General features: G+C 35.0%; 2 protein-coding genes across 6 annotated transcripts; both read right to left on the bottom strand.

Moving 5' to 3' along the window:
- Positions 1-592: 592 nt before the first annotated feature.
- On the bottom strand, positions 593-3,505 carry LOC110620502 (heat stress transcription factor A-3). The gene is made up of 2 exons (XM_021764271.2): positions 2,616-3,505; positions 593-1,846 (listed from the first exon to the last, which is right to left on the bottom strand). Exons 1-2 carry the CDS (start codon positions 3,180-3,182, stop codon positions 722-724), a joined length of 1,692 nt encoding a protein of 563 aa, XP_021619963.1. The 5' UTR covers positions 3,183-3,505; the 3' UTR covers positions 593-721.
- Positions 3,506-5,454: 1,949 nt separating this feature from the next.
- On the bottom strand, positions 5,455-18,137 carry LOC110620754 (serine/threonine-protein kinase CTR1). 5 transcript variants are annotated; one of them, XR_006351606.1, is made up of 18 exons: positions 17,185-17,318; positions 14,537-14,565; positions 14,347-14,420; positions 13,961-14,262; positions 13,723-13,867; positions 13,423-13,526; positions 12,570-12,778; positions 10,276-10,725; positions 10,094-10,134; positions 9,183-9,251; positions 9,002-9,102; positions 8,745-8,829; positions 8,521-8,619; positions 7,380-7,448; positions 7,147-7,278; positions 6,361-6,455; positions 6,037-6,258; positions 5,455-5,740 (listed from the first exon to the last, which is right to left on the bottom strand). XR_006351606.1 is itself a non-coding variant. In XM_043958786.1 (15 exons), the coding sequence occupies exons 1-15, from the start codon at positions 17,785-17,787 to the stop codon at positions 6,150-6,152; spliced, it is 2,613 nt and encodes an 870-aa protein (XP_043814721.1). In that variant the 5' UTR covers positions 17,788-18,128; the 3' UTR covers positions 5,837-6,149. The 5 variants fall into 5 exon arrangements, 1 of the variants encoding a protein (XP_043814721.1); XR_006351607.1 differs by lacking the exon at positions 14,537-14,565 and having other exon boundaries at positions 14,347-14,434; positions 17,185-17,323; XR_006351604.1 differs by lacking the exons at positions 14,347-14,420; positions 14,537-14,565 and having other exon boundaries at positions 17,185-18,126.
- Positions 18,138-18,731: the final 594 nt, after the last annotated feature.

The raw sequence follows: 18,731 nt of genomic DNA, 5'->3' as shown, positions 1-18,731 counted from the left end.
AGTGGAAATGATTTATTGGTATAGGAAGCCAGAAGTTGATGTGTTCCCTTAGATTCACTTAATAATAATTAAATCTCAAAAGACTAAGCCTGCTTTGATGCTCTTCAATACAGCATCAACCCTACTGGCTCATTCTAAAAGAAGCTATAAACTTGGATACAGGCACCTGGACCGGCTCTGTAAAGATCATATCCATAACTGACTATGATATAAAGAAAAGGTGTTTGCAAGACAGAACAGCCATGTAGACCTTAGATGCACTAGGCAACAACTCAACACTAAGGCAATGTACATCACAGTCCATTCCCAGTCATGCATGCCAATTACTAAAAAGAAATAAACCACAGAACAAGGGTAAGCATCAGAACTTACCAGATGTTTCATGCAGGACATCTAGAATACAGCATCAACCCAACAGGAGTAAGATATTTCCATCTCAATAGCTGCATCTGCAAAGTTTATAACTCAAAAAAATCTCTGTTAGAAAGAACTGGAAATATAAAATGCTATTAACATCATCCAACTCAATCACATAATGTGGATGCATAAAAACAGGGTGATAAATAAAGCCAATAAGCTTAGAAAGATGAAATTTGAAAATCAAGAAAGAATGAGAGCTGGTATTCAATCAAATAATAGCATGTAATGTTCAACTGATACACCCTCTGCCTAAATGACAAAAAAAATCCACTAGGGCACCATGTGCTGATGCTAATGAACCCTATGGATCTATATTCTTTGATTTATCATCTCCTGGCTGGCTAGCATGACTGTCAGGCTCATTAACAGGATGTTCATCAGCCTGCCAGTTCTGAACACCTGAACTTCCTGCCACTTGTATAGAACCTAAATCCCAGATATCCGAGAAACCACCAGTTGATCCTAACTCTGGCACATCATAGTTGACAAGATTACCCCATAACTCTTGACTAGAACTAGACATACCAGCTTGGTTGTCAAATCCCATGGTCCATACATCCTCCTGTCTTTCAATCCCACTAGATGAAAATTCTGGAAAATTCTTCTCTGTTGCCAAGTCCTCAGGGAAAGAAACAAGATATTCAGGAGGAACTTTTTGTTCTGGACTGATAACATTCTTTCCTTTAATCTGCAGATCTTCACTCCCCAAGTTTGATTCGCCTTCTTGAAACTGCTCTAGAGTTTTGATATATCCTTGTGCTAATGCTAGTTCATCTGATATGGCAGACTCATTGGGTGGAACATTCTCAAGTTGAAAAGCCATGCCTTCAGCATCTTTACCCATTTCTACCATTTCTTGGAAGATGTAATCACAGGTTTGTTCAACAGGAGCAGGGCTTACATCTGGGACTAGAGTGGATGATGAGAGGTTTGTCCACTCAGGTCTGTACTTCACAATATGCCCTTCCGCAGGTGATTCAGATTGACCTGGTTCACGTTGCTGGTGCTTGACAAACTTCCTCTTTATCCTTGATAAACCAACATCTCCCTGTTTCTTCTTTTGCCTAAGGCGGGCCAAGAATTCTGGATTCTGAAACAACTTTGCCAAGAATGAAATCATCTGCTTCTGCCTCTGCTCTGCTCCCTGAAGCCTTTGATGCACTGCTTGCACATGATGAACAACTCCATGCTGCTCCTGCTGCAGTTCTACAACCTCTTGCATCATCATACTCCTCTCTTTCCTCAATCTTTCTATCTCACTTTCCAGTTCTGACTTTCCAGCTTCAGTAAAAGGCCCATTATGGCTACCAACCTGCTGGGATTGGGGTGACTTGCGCCTCTGGATATTCTTCAACAAGTGTCTCTCACCTCGCCGGAAAGCTTCATTGGCAAATTCCCACTTATCACTATCAATCTTGCGGAACCCCTGAATACATTATCCAAAGTTCTTCAAGAATGAATAGGGAAGAAACAGAAGGAAAAAAAAATATATATATATATAGATACATTTTATTCAAATATTTTGTGCTTTACGAAAGAAAACCTGAAGCTGTCACTTTCATGCAGAACGTTATTTAGATGTCAGAGAAAAGGATTTTCATAACAAGCAGAAATTGAAGAGTTTTGACAAACTGACACTGATAAAATATGCTCCACCAGAACCTTAAATTCTACCTGGACAAGATGCAACTCCCCGCTCCAATGCGCGCTCAGAGGGGAAGGATGTCCTTTCGTTGGCAGTATGAAGATCAAAACCTCAGATATAACTATCACCTGAAGGTAGAACCTTTATGGTTCTCTTAAAACTACCATGTTCATCTATAAAAGAGCAGACAAGCCTAACCCATAGGTGACTCTGCCTCAACATTACAATTCTAAAGGTAACTCCAATAAACGTTACAATTCAACCGGATACAAATGAATCCACCACAATTACAAGTACATTTACAAAAATTAACCTATACAGAATGTACAAAATTCCAAAGTAGTCCCACGTTTTGCGTACTATTTTGCAAATTCAGCTACATCTACAAGTATGAACAAATGTCAGATCCGATTACAAATTAAGCATCAGTTTCAAAAAAAAAAATCTAAAGAAGGAAAAGACTATTAAAGAATACATGAGAATGAACAAATAATCAGCAAGGAAAGAAAACAGCAGGCAATGGTGGCTGTTGTGGTAATGCAATACCCACATAAGTATTAAGTTGCCGAACAAAACTGGAGAAATTGTTGTGCTTGAAATTCCGAGGCAGTATGACCCTAGCGAACTCCACAGGGTCCCACACCACAAAGCTCTCCCCTGTGGTTCCCCACGAGATTATCGGGTCCAGCGACCGATCACACACCAGATCATAAGTTTTCGAGAGAAACGGCGGTATCGGAATCTCCTGTAAGCTCGCAAGAGGATGAGGCACCCCAACGTTCTCCTCCGCGTAATCACCTGTATCTACTGCACTAGATTTTCCTGTAGGAACTCTTTCAGATATAGGATTTGCTCCGAATTCATACATCTCCAAAGGAGAATAAACTGATTCATTTGTGGCAGAGAATGCTCCGAATTCCGTTAAAGGAGAAGCGACTGATGCAGGCAAAGGAGAATCAGAGTAGCTCAAATCCTCCATACTCAATGACCCCGGAGGGAACATTCGAGAACCAATCAATGGCTGTGACAAGGACGGTTTCTTCTCCGGTTCCGGTGTAGAAGATGAATCGGAAGGTTTACTAGACGATTTTGGGGATTTTTCCTCATCTGGCTCCATTTGTCTAGTTTCAAGGATCAATGGGGTACTTGTTTCGTTTAGGTTCCTAGAGGGAAAAGGAAACACAAGGTATGGCGTAGTAGGTGAGAAATGTGAGGAGGAAAGTGTTTATATTGGGGGTTTTTAAAGGTTTCGCCGACAAACTGTTTGAAAAAAAATCTCAAGAGAGGCGGTGAAAGTTGGGTTCTTCTTCCTCAGTCACAGCCATAATCCTGCCAAGCCTGGTGGGGTTCACAGCTAGCGTTACCGAGAGAGGGAGAGGCGACCCGAGCTAAAAGTTAGGTAATTTCCTTGCAGTTACGCCCGTTGAGTTGAATGAGAGAATGGTTTGTATATTAAAAAAATAATAATAAATTAAAATTAAAATTAAAAAGAGAATGGTCTGTGAGTTGCGAAAGGGGAGACAAGTGGGCACACATGGAGTAGATATTTTCAGGTGGTTTGATTCCCTGGGTCAGTTCAATTCTCTTATTGGCTGTTGAAGAAAAATACTGTTTTTAAGTTGAAAATAGACTATGCTGGTCCAAATACTTGGTGGCTAAGCTAATTCACGGGCCAATTAAATTTTAATCTGAGTCGCGTTGGAAGATTATAGCCTCACAATCCTTCTAGACAATTCGCAGACAATTTGCATTGGAGTAATGACATATCAATAATCATTATTTCTTTCATGCTGATAGCTAATTGCAAAATCCACTATTTTGTACAACATATAACACATACTTTTATTTTTAAAATAATATATATATACTTCTACATTTATTTTTATTTTATAATATCAACAAATTGTATTTTTTTTCTCCTTGAACACCATTACAATAATTTTAGTCGAGATAAACTCATTCATTTAAAAAAAATTATTAATTAATTTTTCAGTTAATTTTAACTATTAAAAATTTTATTATTTAATTTTTATAATTTTAAAATATTTATTAATTAAATTTTTAATTTTTAAAAATTTTAATAATTAATATTTTCATATTATAAATATTTTAAATTTTTTTATAATATTTAGTGGATAAAATTAATAGAATAATTAATTAGTAGATTTTTTTTAAATAAAAATATTTTAATATATTTTTTAAAATAAAAAAAATTAACTAATAAATTTTATATAATAAAGAAATTAAATAATAATTTTTTTAATTTTAATTAGTAATGCTTTCATGGACCTGCCTATTTGAAATTACAATCAGATCTATTTACATGAATTCAAATTAATAACAAAATAGGATTGAACCTAATAATTTCCCTTTTCAAATCTAAACGAATTAAAAAAAATAGAGTAAGGATTTGAGACCATCCTGAAATTTCATCAAACTTGGATCTGAATTGAAAGCAAAATCGAAATCGAGAACCCCTAGAGGACCGATCCTGATCCCTAGCACAGTACCATAGACTATAGTATATGGACCTTTTTTTTCCTATGACATTATAGCCTAATGTTCACATCAGATGTTACATAAGGCGGACCAAAGTCCTTGGAAGTATATCAACCCATAATATAAATGCATATAGCTTCATAAAGATCTACTATTATTTTATAGTATGAATTCAGTTTCAGCAAGTTTTTACCGAAATGAAACGAAAAACCTTAGTTAATCAGCTAAACTAACATTAAGTTTGGACAGTACAATAAAATTTTTAAAAGTATTTATAAGTTTTAGCGAGCTAAAAACAAATATTTTTTTTTTGAAATGGAAAAACAAATACTTTGACATTTTAAAAACTTTCAAAACATTACCTTAAAATTTTTTCAAACAGAACTTCAAGAATAATGGCCATATATGAGGTCGACCAACAGGCGTCTATGTCAAGGAGGAAGCAACAAGGTTTCCCAGGAGACGGGCGAGAGCTAAAACACAAGGGAAAAAGAAGAAAATACAGGACTTAAAACTCTTGAAACGCTACGAAATATGTTGAGAAGGGGAAAAACCTGCGATCTTTTTTCATTCTCGAGTTTATGCTGTTTATTTATTTATTTATTTTTCATATTCTATTTAACGCCTCACATCTCCAAGCAACTCTCACCCTCTCACCATTAGAATTTCGCAGCAAGAAATTCTCTCGAGAATAAATTAAAAGAAGCAACTGAATTCGATCATAAACAACTCATCAAGCTAATCACTAAAATGGGCAGTAACTTTTCATGGTGAATTGCTTTCCAAGAAATCTTTCTACTGCAACGGCAATTCAATGTTTTACCCGCAAAATAGATTTGAGCTTTGCCTTCCTCTATGGCAGATCCTGTTTTAATGTGTGCATAAAGGGATAAAGAATCAATCTGATCAGCATCTCGATACTTCTAATAAGTGAGTTGCACAATCAGTTCTTGCGGAACACACAACAATGCCAGGAAGCTGCTTCTCATTAAGCTAATTCCAGTTACAAATTACATACAAAATTATGAGAGGCAACTTTAGTACAACTTTCCCATCACAGACAACAATATTTGTTGGCAGCAGAGGAAGGATAATGCAAATATTGGTGCAGTTCCTTAGGTTGTGCTAAAAATTAGAATTCTCAATTAGCAAGAACAGACATGTACAACAAGGATTCTGCAATGAAAAAGCATAAAAAATTGTATCAGAATTTCAAGCAAATCAACTCAATATGAAGAAGAAACTGAGCCAAACATATGTAGATATTTGATTTGTGAAAGCAAATATGCACTGAAGAACTTAAAAGAGCGGATACATGGGTGTGCTTTGTACACTGCTAACGCTCTAAATTTAAACTGCTATTCATTTCCTACAATTTGACGAGCATCTCTACCAATAAAAATAACATTACTTCTGTGCAGGTCAGCAACAAGTCTAGGTAAATCAAAGTTGAAGAAATTAGAAAAACAAACCTGAGAGTATCTAAATAGATTATCCCTGCCAGTTATCAATTGTCAAAAGAATGCGTGTGATGTAATATGTGCACAAAAGAAGACTTCACTAGTGTTCAACATTATTCAGGACTTCAGGTAAGTAATGGCATTTCCGCGTGACCAGTTGGAGGCGTAGGAGGTTTAATCAATGCTCTCAAAGATTCCATAATAGTTGCAAAGGAAGGCCGTTTCCAAGGCTCACTGCATCAAAGCCACTCGGAATTTAAAAAAAAAATGTAGTGAGAGAAGCTAAGTGTATGCAACATGTTATATAATTTTTTTCTTAAAAAAATTTAAACTAACTTTGCCCAGCAAGCCTCAATTATGGTAGCAACTTGAGGATTTAAATCTCGGGGAATTTCAAGTCTCTTGCCCTTAAATCCAACAGCTGCCACAACCTAGCACAATTGTAGGTGCAAATAAGTAAGCACTTATGATTGAAAAATTATAACAATATTAAAGGATGAAATTGTGGAAGGCTCGAAGTGCTGACATATGTAATGACGGCCAGAATAATCCCATGGAAGTCTTATTGAATGCTATATATACATATATATACACGTATACGCATTGTTGTCTTCCAGCAACTTAATGAGCACCATAAAGCATACAGGCGTAGTTGCAACTTCTAAACATTCACCTTCCAACTATGAAAATAAGTCTCAAAGGGCAAAACTGACTCTGTTTTAGCAACCAGTCCATTGATAGTAGTTGAAAAAAATGCTAGAATTTGGAACCATTTATGACAAACATGAAACCCAATCAAAACAAAGAACAAAAGACAGAGGTCACCAATTTTTTAACAGGATATTTATGTAACAGTTTGCATAAAACAATAATTATATATACCAGTCCTCCTCAAGAAGGCATAAGCTTTTGCGTGAGTCCTGTGAATTGAAGTCACCTCAAACAGAAGACAACTTTTTATTATTTCAACCTGCCTACTATCAGAGTGGCACAATTCTCGTTCAACAATTTCCTAAACATGGATTTGTAAAATTTTCCCGGTACAAGTGTCCACAGAGAAAAAAACCTCAGCCGTTTTTGTTCCATAATTCTACTGCAATCATGCAATTTCAGAAAACAAACCTGTGCAGGATTTAAATTGCTCCAGGGTTGTTGCAGTGTTGCAAGCTCCCACAATATGACACCAAAACTGTATACATCTGATTTTTCATTTGATGGTTCATCACGTAGAACTTCTGGTGCCATCCACTCAGGCTAATAAAGCAGAAGAGAATATTATTAAGCTCATATTGCAATAAACAGTGCCCAACACCTTAAAACAAAGCCCCATTCAGCTTGTTAATTTTAACACTTACAGTCCCTGCTGCTGACTTTGATGAAAGAAATGTGTTTGCTTTCAGACGAGAGAGCCCAAAATCACAAACCTGAATAGAGCATAGAAATGTGAGGTGACAACAACTGGAGAGAAACCAATTATAATAAACTAGAAGTAAATTAAAGGTTTGCCCAAGGCAGGGGGGTGAATCAGTGAAGTTAAAGGAAACAGAAAGAGTGAGAGAGAGCACTTAGAAGCCACATAAAGAGAAAGCAACAGCTCATATATATTAAGTACGCGATCCTATCCATTCAGGTTACATGAAGTTTTAGATATGCATAAACAGGCTTTGAAAGTTATGGGTTTAGTATATCCTACAGCTACTACCTGAACATTCCCAAATATGAATAAATAAATTACTTGTAAATAAAAATCATATATTTTATAGCATTATCAATCAACTTCCGGAGTACTATATAACACAAGGGATATAAATATTCAGGTAGGACTATGTAGTTCTTTAAAAGAATGTATTACTAGCTAAAAAATTATAAAAAATTAATGGGTTCAGACTTCAGAGGAGTCTGAAAAGTGTTGATCAGATTGATATAGGATCTAAGATGCGTTCAGATAACTCTGTTACTAAACCAGATTCAAAAATGGGTAGGCAAATTTTGTGGATACTATACACCATTGCTCTTCCTAGCCACATACACCAGCTTGCACAGTGCTGGTGTTCCAAATGGATGCTAATGAAATTTCTCTTCATAAAATTTGTTAGCAAATGACACAACAGAACTATACATTCCAACAATTTATCAAGGTATAATGATAAAACCCCATTAAACAGATTCAACCAGGAACAGTCAATCTTCCATAGAACATGGCCAATGTAACTGTATACACACACTAAACCAATTAAAATGAACAGCTCAGCTATGATTGGGCAAAGCCACCTAGCAGTCAAGTAAAATTACACATTAGACAACAATAGCATTCACAAGCATCTACCAGATTAATTCTTTCTGTCAAAAATAGTTCCAATTTAGCACCTTAGCAACTTTATTTACAACAAATGAAATTCATGACTATAGAAGAATGGTGTAAACTAACATTCCTAGTTCACCCACCGATTAACTGGCAATAGTAACATATTGGCAAATATGAATACTTAGTCCTACCTTCACTGTATATTTTTTGTCAACCAATAGATTTGGTGATTTTAAATCTCTATGAACAATTGGAGGATTGCGTTTGTGAAGATAATTCATACCCTTTGCCTGAGAAAAACAATAGCAACCAAATTAGCCCCATCATAAAATCATGATTTTAGCCAACAACAATCCAAAAACAAAAGAAATTGGAAATTTTATTTTAAAAAAATGTAAGTTTTCAAATGCATTACCACATCATAAGCCATATTCAATCTACGCCTTTCATCCAGCACCTCTCTTGCACCAGACTTGTGCAAGAGCCTATACAAGCTACCTCTGCAGTGAAAACCCAAGAATCCAATTTCTTTAACTTTTTAAGGAAATAAATACATGCATACAAGGATGAGGAGAAATATTTCTAAAACAAGTACACAAATACTTCCCACACATTATGCATCATAAAAGAAATTGAGGAAGTAGGGAAATTTCCAATCGGAAAATGAAGAACCTTGATAAATATTCCGTTACTATGGACAAGTTTGGTGGCTTAGTAACCGCACCCATGAAAAGAACTATGTTTGGATGTCGTAGGCGCTTCATTATTGCAACCTAACAAATGATGGGCATAAAGATAAACAAATAAAGACAAAATCAAGCAGAGGTATCTCAGACTTCTGGCCAATACATACCTCCCTCAAAAATTCCTTGAACCGTTCAGCATGAAAGTCTTGTTCCATGAGAATTTTCACAGCAACATCCTGTAAATAACCATATTTTCAAAAAAATACATAGTATACATGAAGAAACAGAAGAAAGAGGAGGAAATATAATAACAACAAATCTAATATTAAACACGGTATACTTCAATGCTAAAGTTAAGGTTATTGGAAGCAAGACTTAGAAAACCAAAAAAAAGAAAGTTCCGAACACACTTTAAGAAAAATGATTTAAAGGAAAAGCAGAACTATACATTAAACTTCAACTTGAAACAAAAATATAAATATAGACATATGCATATGACTGCATGACGTTATGAAGAGAAAATATTCTTCTCACTAAAAGGGGTAACTCCTATAAAAAATACAACTATCTAAATGCATGATTGATTACATAGCATAGTGTTGATGCATAACTTTCAGTGTGAACAATAGAATTCAGGTTCCACAGAATTATCTGAATCTGAACAGTAAGTAGCATAACATCACATCACTATAGTCAATATGGTGAAGAAAGTTGCAGGAAAATAATAAACTTAGTATTTAAACTTTCTTTCCAGCATCATCAAGGTATTAATATTCATTTCGACATTAATTTGACCAAAACTAAAACCACTTTGTATTCTGGCATGAGCCATCAATTATGGATAATCATGCCAAAGCTACAAAAGTTTAAATTTCCATATTCCTTTAGAAGCCACTGAATTGAATACTCAAGTAAACCAACTGCTTAAATAAGTTCCACTTCCAAATGTGTATAGATGTTCACAGACAGAAATAGTACAACTCCCACTGAACCATGTCACATTGACAATTTAGAATGCTTTAACCTTTCTTCATCATTTATTTATGGAAACAGAAATATATACACATATAGAACTTACCGAGCCATGCCAATCAGCACGGTGAACAGTTCCAAAAGAACCTGAAAACAGATAACACAAATTTCAGTGCAGTGGCACAGCTTCCAAAGAAACATTTGGCTGAAAAATAGAGAGAAGGTCTCTCTGCAATTAATGTTATATTTCCACTCCAAGATGTGGCAACAAGTATGAAGGGGAAATACCTGCCCCAATTCTTTCTTTCAAAATAAGATCACCCCATGGGATGTCCAAATCCTCCACATCACCAAGTGAAAGCTCATTACTTGTTTTGCTAGAAACTAGTTGAAAACCTTCAGAAAACCTTGAATTTTTACTAGTATCCACTTTCTGATCAGACAATGACAGAAGTGGTTGCACATCTCTGTGCCCCCTAGTTGGTATATGCTTTAAGTGGATGGGATCTTTCATCAAATTTGTTGCTTGCTCAATATTCTGTGAAGGATTATATGATTTAAAATTTTGAGCATTTCTATCTTGGGCACTTGTTCGAGCAACTTTCATTGGCAGAGGTAACTGAGAAATCTCACTGCTGTTCGTTGTGATTTGCACAGGGTCATTTCTCTCTGCATCCATCCTCTCAATTTTCTTAGGATACATAGAGAATCCAGGAGCAGCTTCATCAAGAACAGTAGCTGGAATAACAACAACAACAGTACACAAGGAACATTATAAACCAGATTCATATCAAAAACACAGATCTACTAGACCAGACAGATATATCCAACAAGGAATGGACATCAACAAAGTGAGGGGGGAACTAAAATTGCATTTCTCAGCTTGGAATTTTCTCTATCAACTTGAACAACGTTGAAATGTACTGCAATTTTTTTTTTACTAGCAGCAGACTCAACTTCCCATCCCAATTTTATACAGACAGGAGAATGTGAACCTCTAAATAAGCAGACTTAACTTGTCCAAACGTATCAACTAAAGTAACATTTTTTTAAGAGTTTATGGCCAAAAAAGCCTGTACATTTGATTTTGTAGCAATTACACCCTGTATATTTTTTTTTGCCAATTAAAACCTGACTTTTTAAAGTTATTCCAATTGTACCTGCCGTTATTTGTGCTGTTAAAAAACTGACAGAATTGACATATCACTTGCCACGTCACCATGCCACATCAGCAAAATTTAAAATTAATCGTCAAAAAAACCCTATACTTTACTTTTGTTGAAATTCCACCATATACTTTTATTTTTTGCCAATTAAACTTTGTTATTTTAATATCCGACCAAATGCACCCTATCATTACTTGTATAGTTGGAGACTTACAAAATTATCAAGTTACTCTTTTTACTATTAAATATATTTAAAAATTATTATTATCATTATTTAATTTTTTTTTTAATTTTTATCAATAATTTTATAATAATAATAATCTGCCTTGATCTTATTTTGACTAAAATCATTATCAACTGATTTTTCTTCGATCTGTCTAATATACTTACTATTTAACATTACTTTTAAAACTATCATTAAGAAAATAACCTTATTAAATACATTAGTTATGAAATATTAAAAAATAATTTAAAATAATATTTAACATGATTCAGTTTGAAAATATTAAAAATAATAAAATAATTTTTTAGAATTTTTTTTTAATTATTTTTTTAACTCTCAAATATAATACTAATCCATTATTTTTTTTCTAAATTATACTAATATTTAGAGTGGATTTCAAAAAAAATTAATAAAATAAATAATTTGCCAAAAAAATCCTATACTTTTAGTTTTATTGCAATTTTACCCTAAACTCTTAAATTATTATCAATTTTACCCTGAAATTTATTGACGTAGCATACTAACGTGACAATTTCGTTAGTTTTTAACGGCATAAGTAACGACATGGTACAATTAGAACAATTTTAAAATGTCAGGTTTCAATTGGCAAAAAAAAAAGTACGAGGTGTAATTGCAACAAAATTAAAAGTACATGCTTGTTTTTGCTATTAACTCTTTTTTTAATTAGTTGCAGCCTCAACTTTTCATCCCAATTTTAAACAGACAGGAGAGCACAAACTTCAAAATAAGCATGTTACACTTTTCTAAAGAAATTATATAATCAGACAGATGTAAGAAAAGAATTTTGAGAAGTATTACAACCAGAGGGGACCGGTGCAGGATGAAAATTGCCCTTAACAAATGTATAAATAATAAATCAATATCACATGTTCAAGTACAAGATAACCATCCAATTTCATTTAATGTTGAATCACAAGAGTTCAACCATCTAAAGTGTCACAAGTAGAAGAATTCTTACACAAATAATCACTTCATGCAATAAATTGAGACTTAGCCATAAAGGCAGGCATATAATATAAACAATTGCTAAGATGAATGACAGTCAACCCTATGAGAAATGCAGCCTGTAAAAAAATGCATCTAGAAGCTAAAAATGATAATATCCACTCTCCAAAGACAAGTCACAGCAATAAGGATTTGATAATTTTATACAAATGATTTTTTAGCATTACCTGCTGAGGCATCATCAAATACAATATTGAGAGATTGACAATCAGAGAAGTATTGTTTGGCCAAAGTCCTGAAATCAATGATAGGTTCAGCTGATTTCATTCGGGGAAAGCACAACGGTGAAGAGATTGAGATGGAAGCAGGACCATTGAGCAATGAATCAGGCTCGCATAAACAACCTGGCTTCCCTACCAAATCAACTAGATACTCCCTGAAATGGAGAAATGTACACAAATTGAGACAAGATAATTAAACATTGCTGCATGAGAACAAAAAATAAATCTATACTACAAATATTTCTAAACCATCACAACAAACTAGAATATACTAAACTAATGCAGTTCAGAGGAGAAAGAGGAAATGATGAGAAACAAAACCACAGCGGGCACATACCCCTGGAACCCAGCATATGTTAATAAAGAGAACCTGCGTTCATCTTTCACAATTTGTAAAAAAACTACCAAGTTTTTAAATTGCAGTTGTATTTACCTAAAAAATATTTTTTAAATGATTTTCTCCCATGTTCTAAGCAATATAACTTGATACAAGTTTGAGACATATTCAGCTCGAATGACAAACTACAACATGATGCTCCATGACTCAAAGATGCCAGTGATATTAAATTCAACAGATATTGCAAGTAATTTTTTTTAACTCCTAGGGATATCTGGTCTGCTGAACTATCCGAAGAAAACAAAGTAGAAAAAAATTCTGCAACATATAGAGGATGTCAATACTTTTGATCGAGCCTAGTAAAATAGCTACATTTCACACATAAAAAGAAATGAACATTCATCAGGCAATAGCCTAATGTAGGTATAGATATGAAAAGACCAAGACGACCGAGAATAATACCTCTCCAGCCCAAACCTCACAAGACAAGAGGAAGCATCATCTCTTTTACAGTATTTGCAGCCTCTTGCAATTCGACATGGCAAATCAATTGTGTCAGCAAGCACCTGCACAGGTTACGTGTAAGTGATTGTTACTCCTTTTCTCTTCCACAGAGAAGTTAACACCATAACAAATGGAATATCAAGAATATGTAAAGAAAGCTTTCATTATACTTATGAATTATAAAAGATTGGAACTCCTTGAAAGTTGCATGTGAAATTCAATATATGAAATAAGAACCATATAGTATTGAGATCTTACCTTGAATAATAATGCTCGATGTCTGCAGAGGCCAACAGATAGGCTTCCTATAGGAACCACAACAGATCCCAAGCAATCTTTTAGATCATTACTGCAATCTCTCCAATTGGAAACGAGATCATCTTCTGCCATGTTGGTTAAACCCCTAATAACAGCAAAAGAAATTTCATTAACATTAACAAAATACATAGAAAAGACTAACACTAAGATTTTTGCTTAAATAAGGAGCAGAACACACCCCATGCGATTGCTGACAAGCTTTGCCAGCTGATCAACTACCTCTTTCGTAGTTATACAGCTGCAAGAAATGCTGTGGACCCTATTTTGGAGTTCCTTCAAGCTTGGATCACTACGTCGATCAACTAAAACCACTTCCAACGAAGAATCAACACTAGGATCAACAGACTTTAGCAACTCAATAGATGGAATACGACCATTCTCTTGCAAATCAATGCATACAGTCCACACATATGGATCCATTCCATGAATTTGGTAAAATCCATCAGGAATTTTGTCAAAGTAGGATAAGCAACCATTCACCTAATGCACAACAAAATTAATGAGGGGCATTTGCTACCAAAAAAAACAATAAGCAACGAAGAAAACAACATTTACTGTATGTACCTTATTAAATTTAGAAATAGAAAGAACCAAATACAGAGTGAGAAAGGACTTGGTATATTTGAGCTTTCCATTCCCTACGCTCAGCAGACTGATACATTAGGTATTAATACACTAGGACATATTGTAGCATCTGCATACTCTATTAAACTAACCAATGCTGGTACTGGATGACAATTTGAACCCACATTACCTGTCACTTGCAGGTCAATAGTGGTGCACCTTTGTTCATGCACATGAAACGCGTGTTGTTAACTCATTATCATAAAAGTGGATCAAAGAAGCAGAAATCTAAAGAGAGCAAACCCACCCACTCCCCCCCCCCCACCCCACCCCCACCCCCGCGCCTTGAGATATAACATGATAAGTGCCAATGTTGGTATGATTATAATGTGATGGAGGAAGTTCCTTCTCCCCTCCACATTGCTTGTAACAAGAGCATAAGAGAGGCATTGATTGATCCAGCTAAGCAATCATTTCCACAAGTTTACCAATAAAAAGCACAGGATGAGTAAAGGATGGGTGCCAGTAGTCTATTAAAGTAAGGATTCCAGGTATTCAGTGAAAAAAAAAATAAAAAAAGAGAGAGAGAGAGAAAAGAATGCGAAGGAAGAATGGCTCTTTTCATGCATACATGATCAACAATTTTTCACCTTGAGACTTCACTAAAAAATTATCACAATGTAACACATTAATTATGATGAAACATAATAATAACATAAAACTCAAATGGCTTTTATTGCCGGAGCAAGATTAATTAGTACTGTTGAATCCCACATCGGTTGTGGAAAGGGGTAACGTGTCCCTTATATGGGCCATAAGCATTCTCCCCTTCCCCCTTGAGCTAGCTTTTGGGGTGAGTTAGACTTGACCCAAATTTAACATGGCATCAAAGCCTCCCGTTCGATGTTGGGCCTCCTATAAATATATCAAGCACCAATAAAATTTTGGGCCTGAGGGGATGTGTTAAATTCCACATCGGTTGTGGAAAGGGGTAATGTGCCCCTTATATGAGCCATAGACAATCCTCCCACTTGATCTAGCTTTTGAGCTATCTTTTTTGGGTGAGTTAGGCCTGATCCAAATATAACAAGTACTATAACATGAATACCAAAGTTGCCCTCTTATCAAATCAATTGACCTTTTATATTTTGGGAATATTCTCTTTGCTTACCACCAACAATATTTTCTTTTATGATTTCCTTTCCAAAATTCAAGCTTTTTAGTTGAATTCATGTAAAAATTGTTTCTAAACATTTTTTTACTCATATAATTCCATAATTTCCTTAAATTTCCATTGTGTACAACTAGATTAAAATTAAAATTGAAAAATGGAAAAACTAAAACAAGCTACATCATAGGCTTTTATAACTGAGAATCTAGGTTCTTTCACATAAATAAATAAAATAATACATATATGTTGTAGAAAAATATGAATTTTTTCATCAAGTTTTCTCTCTCTATCCATCTCTCCCTTAAATTTGCTTTTCAGAAATTTTCTATCAGTAAAATTTATATAATGGTTAGCAATGTACCATTTGCCCTCCAAATTAGACTACAATTGACACAAATTTGAATGGTTGCCTATTTAATTGAAAGAAAAAAATTAAAAGTAGTAAATATAACTGCAAATTTACAAAGGTAATGGATTTGTTTTTCTTTAGCATTAAGCCTTAAAAACAACCAATATATGGTGAAATCATCTTCTTGTAACATTGAAATAAATTTAAAGTGACATATCTACACTTATTTTCAGTTCCCCCAAAGGATAACCCAATGCCAAACATCAGATATATCATAAAGTTCCATTATTCTATCCTCTCACAACTGGAATGGGGAGATTAATATTCTTTCATTTAGTCCATCCAATTGTAAAAGATATATGTTATTAATAGGATAGTTTATAAGGATTAATTAATCCATTAAAAGGAAATAATATTAGAGAGAGTCGACACGAAACTTCCAAAAAAATAAAAGGTAACTTTGATTTAGTTCCATAAGTGGCAACTTTGTCGATTCAAAATTTCAAAAACATGGGATAGCATTAACAACTCTATAGTAAAAAATGCCACCTAAACTTGCAGGACCTTCCTATCAAACAAAAAATGTTTTTGCGAACAACACCACACATGGCATCCACTACTATCTTTTGCTCAAGACCAACTACTAGAATTGCTTTTAGTATAAAACAGTATTTCAAACTTCATTGAATTTGATAATTAGATATTAGAATGCTCTCTTGTCAACATCCTTCCATCAACTTTCAAGGTAAAACTACCATCATCATTGTCATCCTTGAACAAACTCAAATTAGCCACATTCTACATGCTTATGACCAATTCTAATAATCTCAACCTTCTTTACATATGCATTCATCTTTCATCCCAACTAGCAGAAAACATTCAAAATCTGAAATCATTTAGTGATAAACTCCAGATGCCAGTACTAACAACTTCGTGTCCCAGGATGAAAATTTGAGCATTTTTAATCACAACGAGTGAAGATGCATCTTTTAGATTAGAACAAAAATACTAATATCCATCTAGTAAACTGATCATTCTCTACTTACAATTAACGCATATCCGGGTTTATTTCACTAGTAACTGGACAGGCTTAAATTCCACTAACTTCATTAACCAATCAGCTTAAATATCTACAACTCAGGAGTCCATGCAGAGCTACTAAAAAATATTAACATTTTCACTGAAACATTTTTCCAATAACTTTGCAACCTAAATCACAAAAGCATACATGCAACAGCAAATAAATTCCTACATCCCCACAAGCGCGAACCAAAACGCAAGTAATATCACAAATGATAGATAAGCATAGAACTCCTACCCAAAAACGATGAGACAGGGCCTCAGGCGAGTTGGAGCTAGTCGACCGCAACCCGGACTCATCCGGCATCGGATCCAAAAAGTTCGGATCATCGGCACAAGTCGCCTCGGACGACAACCTCAATGCCAACGCCAACTGCAACTGGTAACTCTCCTCCGTCTGCTGCGCCCAGCTTTTCACAGATGATCCAGTACCCATACCCGGAATCACTGCCGCATCAACTGCTCTCCCTCTCATCAAATTCCCATCCTCGTGCATGTATCCATATGCCTCAATCTCATTCCCCCCAGCCGTTGACAGCGTCGGGGCACAATACTCTCCGGACAACGAACTCTCACCGAAACTACTCCCGCTCGATTGCCTTTGCAAACCGATCGACGAGAACAAGTTCATATTACCAATCCTATTACTATTCCCTTGCTGATTTACTTTGTGATCCCCGCTAGAATCCCAATCGAAGCTTCTATCTGGCTTTAGTTTGCTGCTCTTAGAATCACTAGAGATAGACGAGTCGTAGTACGGCGGTGGTGGCGCAGCCGCCAGATTTTCGTCGGGATACTGGCTAAGAAGCGTGTAATTGGGTCTTCGACCGGGCATTTCCATGGAGATCTTCAGTTGAGAATTCTTGAGCTCAAAGAAGCGTAAGAACCCTAAATACGGCCATGTTTTGGAGCCTGGTAGAGGTGAGCTGAACTTGGTTGGTTTAGTTTTCTTTTTTTCTTTTCTCCTTTCTCTCTCCAGACCAGAATTTTGTTTTGTTTTTTTTCCCCTCTCGCTCTAGAATTCCTTTGTCGGAGAGAGAACGAAAGCGGTGCAAACCGTGCGGGTTTTATTCGATGGCGCAATCGTAATATTCCGTGAATTTCTTTTAAATATTAAAGAGATCAAAAAGAAAATAAATTATAGGTTGTTACTTTTCGGGTCCGCGCCGGAACCCGATATCTCGTTCGCACGTAGGCCTGTGAGGCTGGTTGAGATTTCTTTCGGGTTTCATGGACGGCTTTTTGTATGGTGGAATGATGCATGAATGACTTTAGCAACCCGCTTCACGCGCCATTGTTTTTTATGTATTTTATTTTTATTTTCTCGTTTATTTTTATTCTGATTTTGGAGACTTCATAATGCTGACCGTTGAATATGGACACACCGTATGTCTTTTCCTCGCCTCTGTAGATGACGCAGTTGTTTTTTTTTTTTTTTTAAATTTTTTATCCCTTTCATTTATTGAGGTCCTTTGATATAAATCACGAAAGTTGTGGCCTCCCCCATAGCACTTGAAGTGATAAGAGTTTTATAAAGCTCTGAAGAATAATTCAAGAAGATTTGTCTGTCTTTTCATGCATTGAATGAGTTATACTCGGTTTTTATATTATTATTCTTAATAATAATTTTGTTTTTTATAGTTTTTCAATATAATATAGTGTCTTCAATTGTTTTTTTAGATAAAATTGTATTAAAATTAATAGGTGTCAAGTACAATACACAATAGGCTGATAAACTAGTTTATGGCTCTTATTCAAAAAAAAAAAAAAAAAAAAAAAAAAACT

The sequence above is a fragment of the Manihot esculenta genome, chromosome 8 (assembly GCF_001659605.2).
Source record: "Manihot esculenta cultivar AM560-2 chromosome 8, M.esculenta_v8, whole genome shotgun sequence".
NCBI classification, from domain to species: domain Eukaryota; kingdom Viridiplantae; phylum Streptophyta; class Magnoliopsida; order Malpighiales; family Euphorbiaceae; genus Manihot; species Manihot esculenta.
This window is presented reverse-complemented; position numbering and strand designations above follow the sequence as displayed.

Excerpts from the sequence above, each read along its gene's own strand:
- LOC110620502 (XM_021764271.2), bottom strand. The coding sequence starts at position 3,182 with ATGGAGCCAGATGAGGAAAAATCCCCAAAATCGTCTAGTAAACCTTCC. Across the intron at positions 1,847-2,615 it reads TTCGGCAACTTAATACTTAT|GGGTTCCGCAAGATTGATAG; the intron begins GTGGGTATTGCA and ends TAATGTATTCAG.
- LOC110620754 (XM_043958786.1), bottom strand. The coding sequence starts at position 17,787 with ATGGAAATGCCCGGTCGAAGACCCAATTACACGCTTCTTAGCCAGTAT. Across the intron at positions 7,449-8,520 it reads ACAAAAAATATACAGTGAAG|GTTTGTGATTTTGGGCTCTC; the intron begins GTAGGACTAAGT and ends TGCTCTATTCAG. Across the intron at positions 6,259-6,360 it reads ATTGAGGCTTGCTGGGCAAA|TGAGCCTTGGAAACGGCCTT; the intron begins GTTAGTTTAAAT and ends GCTTTGATGCAG.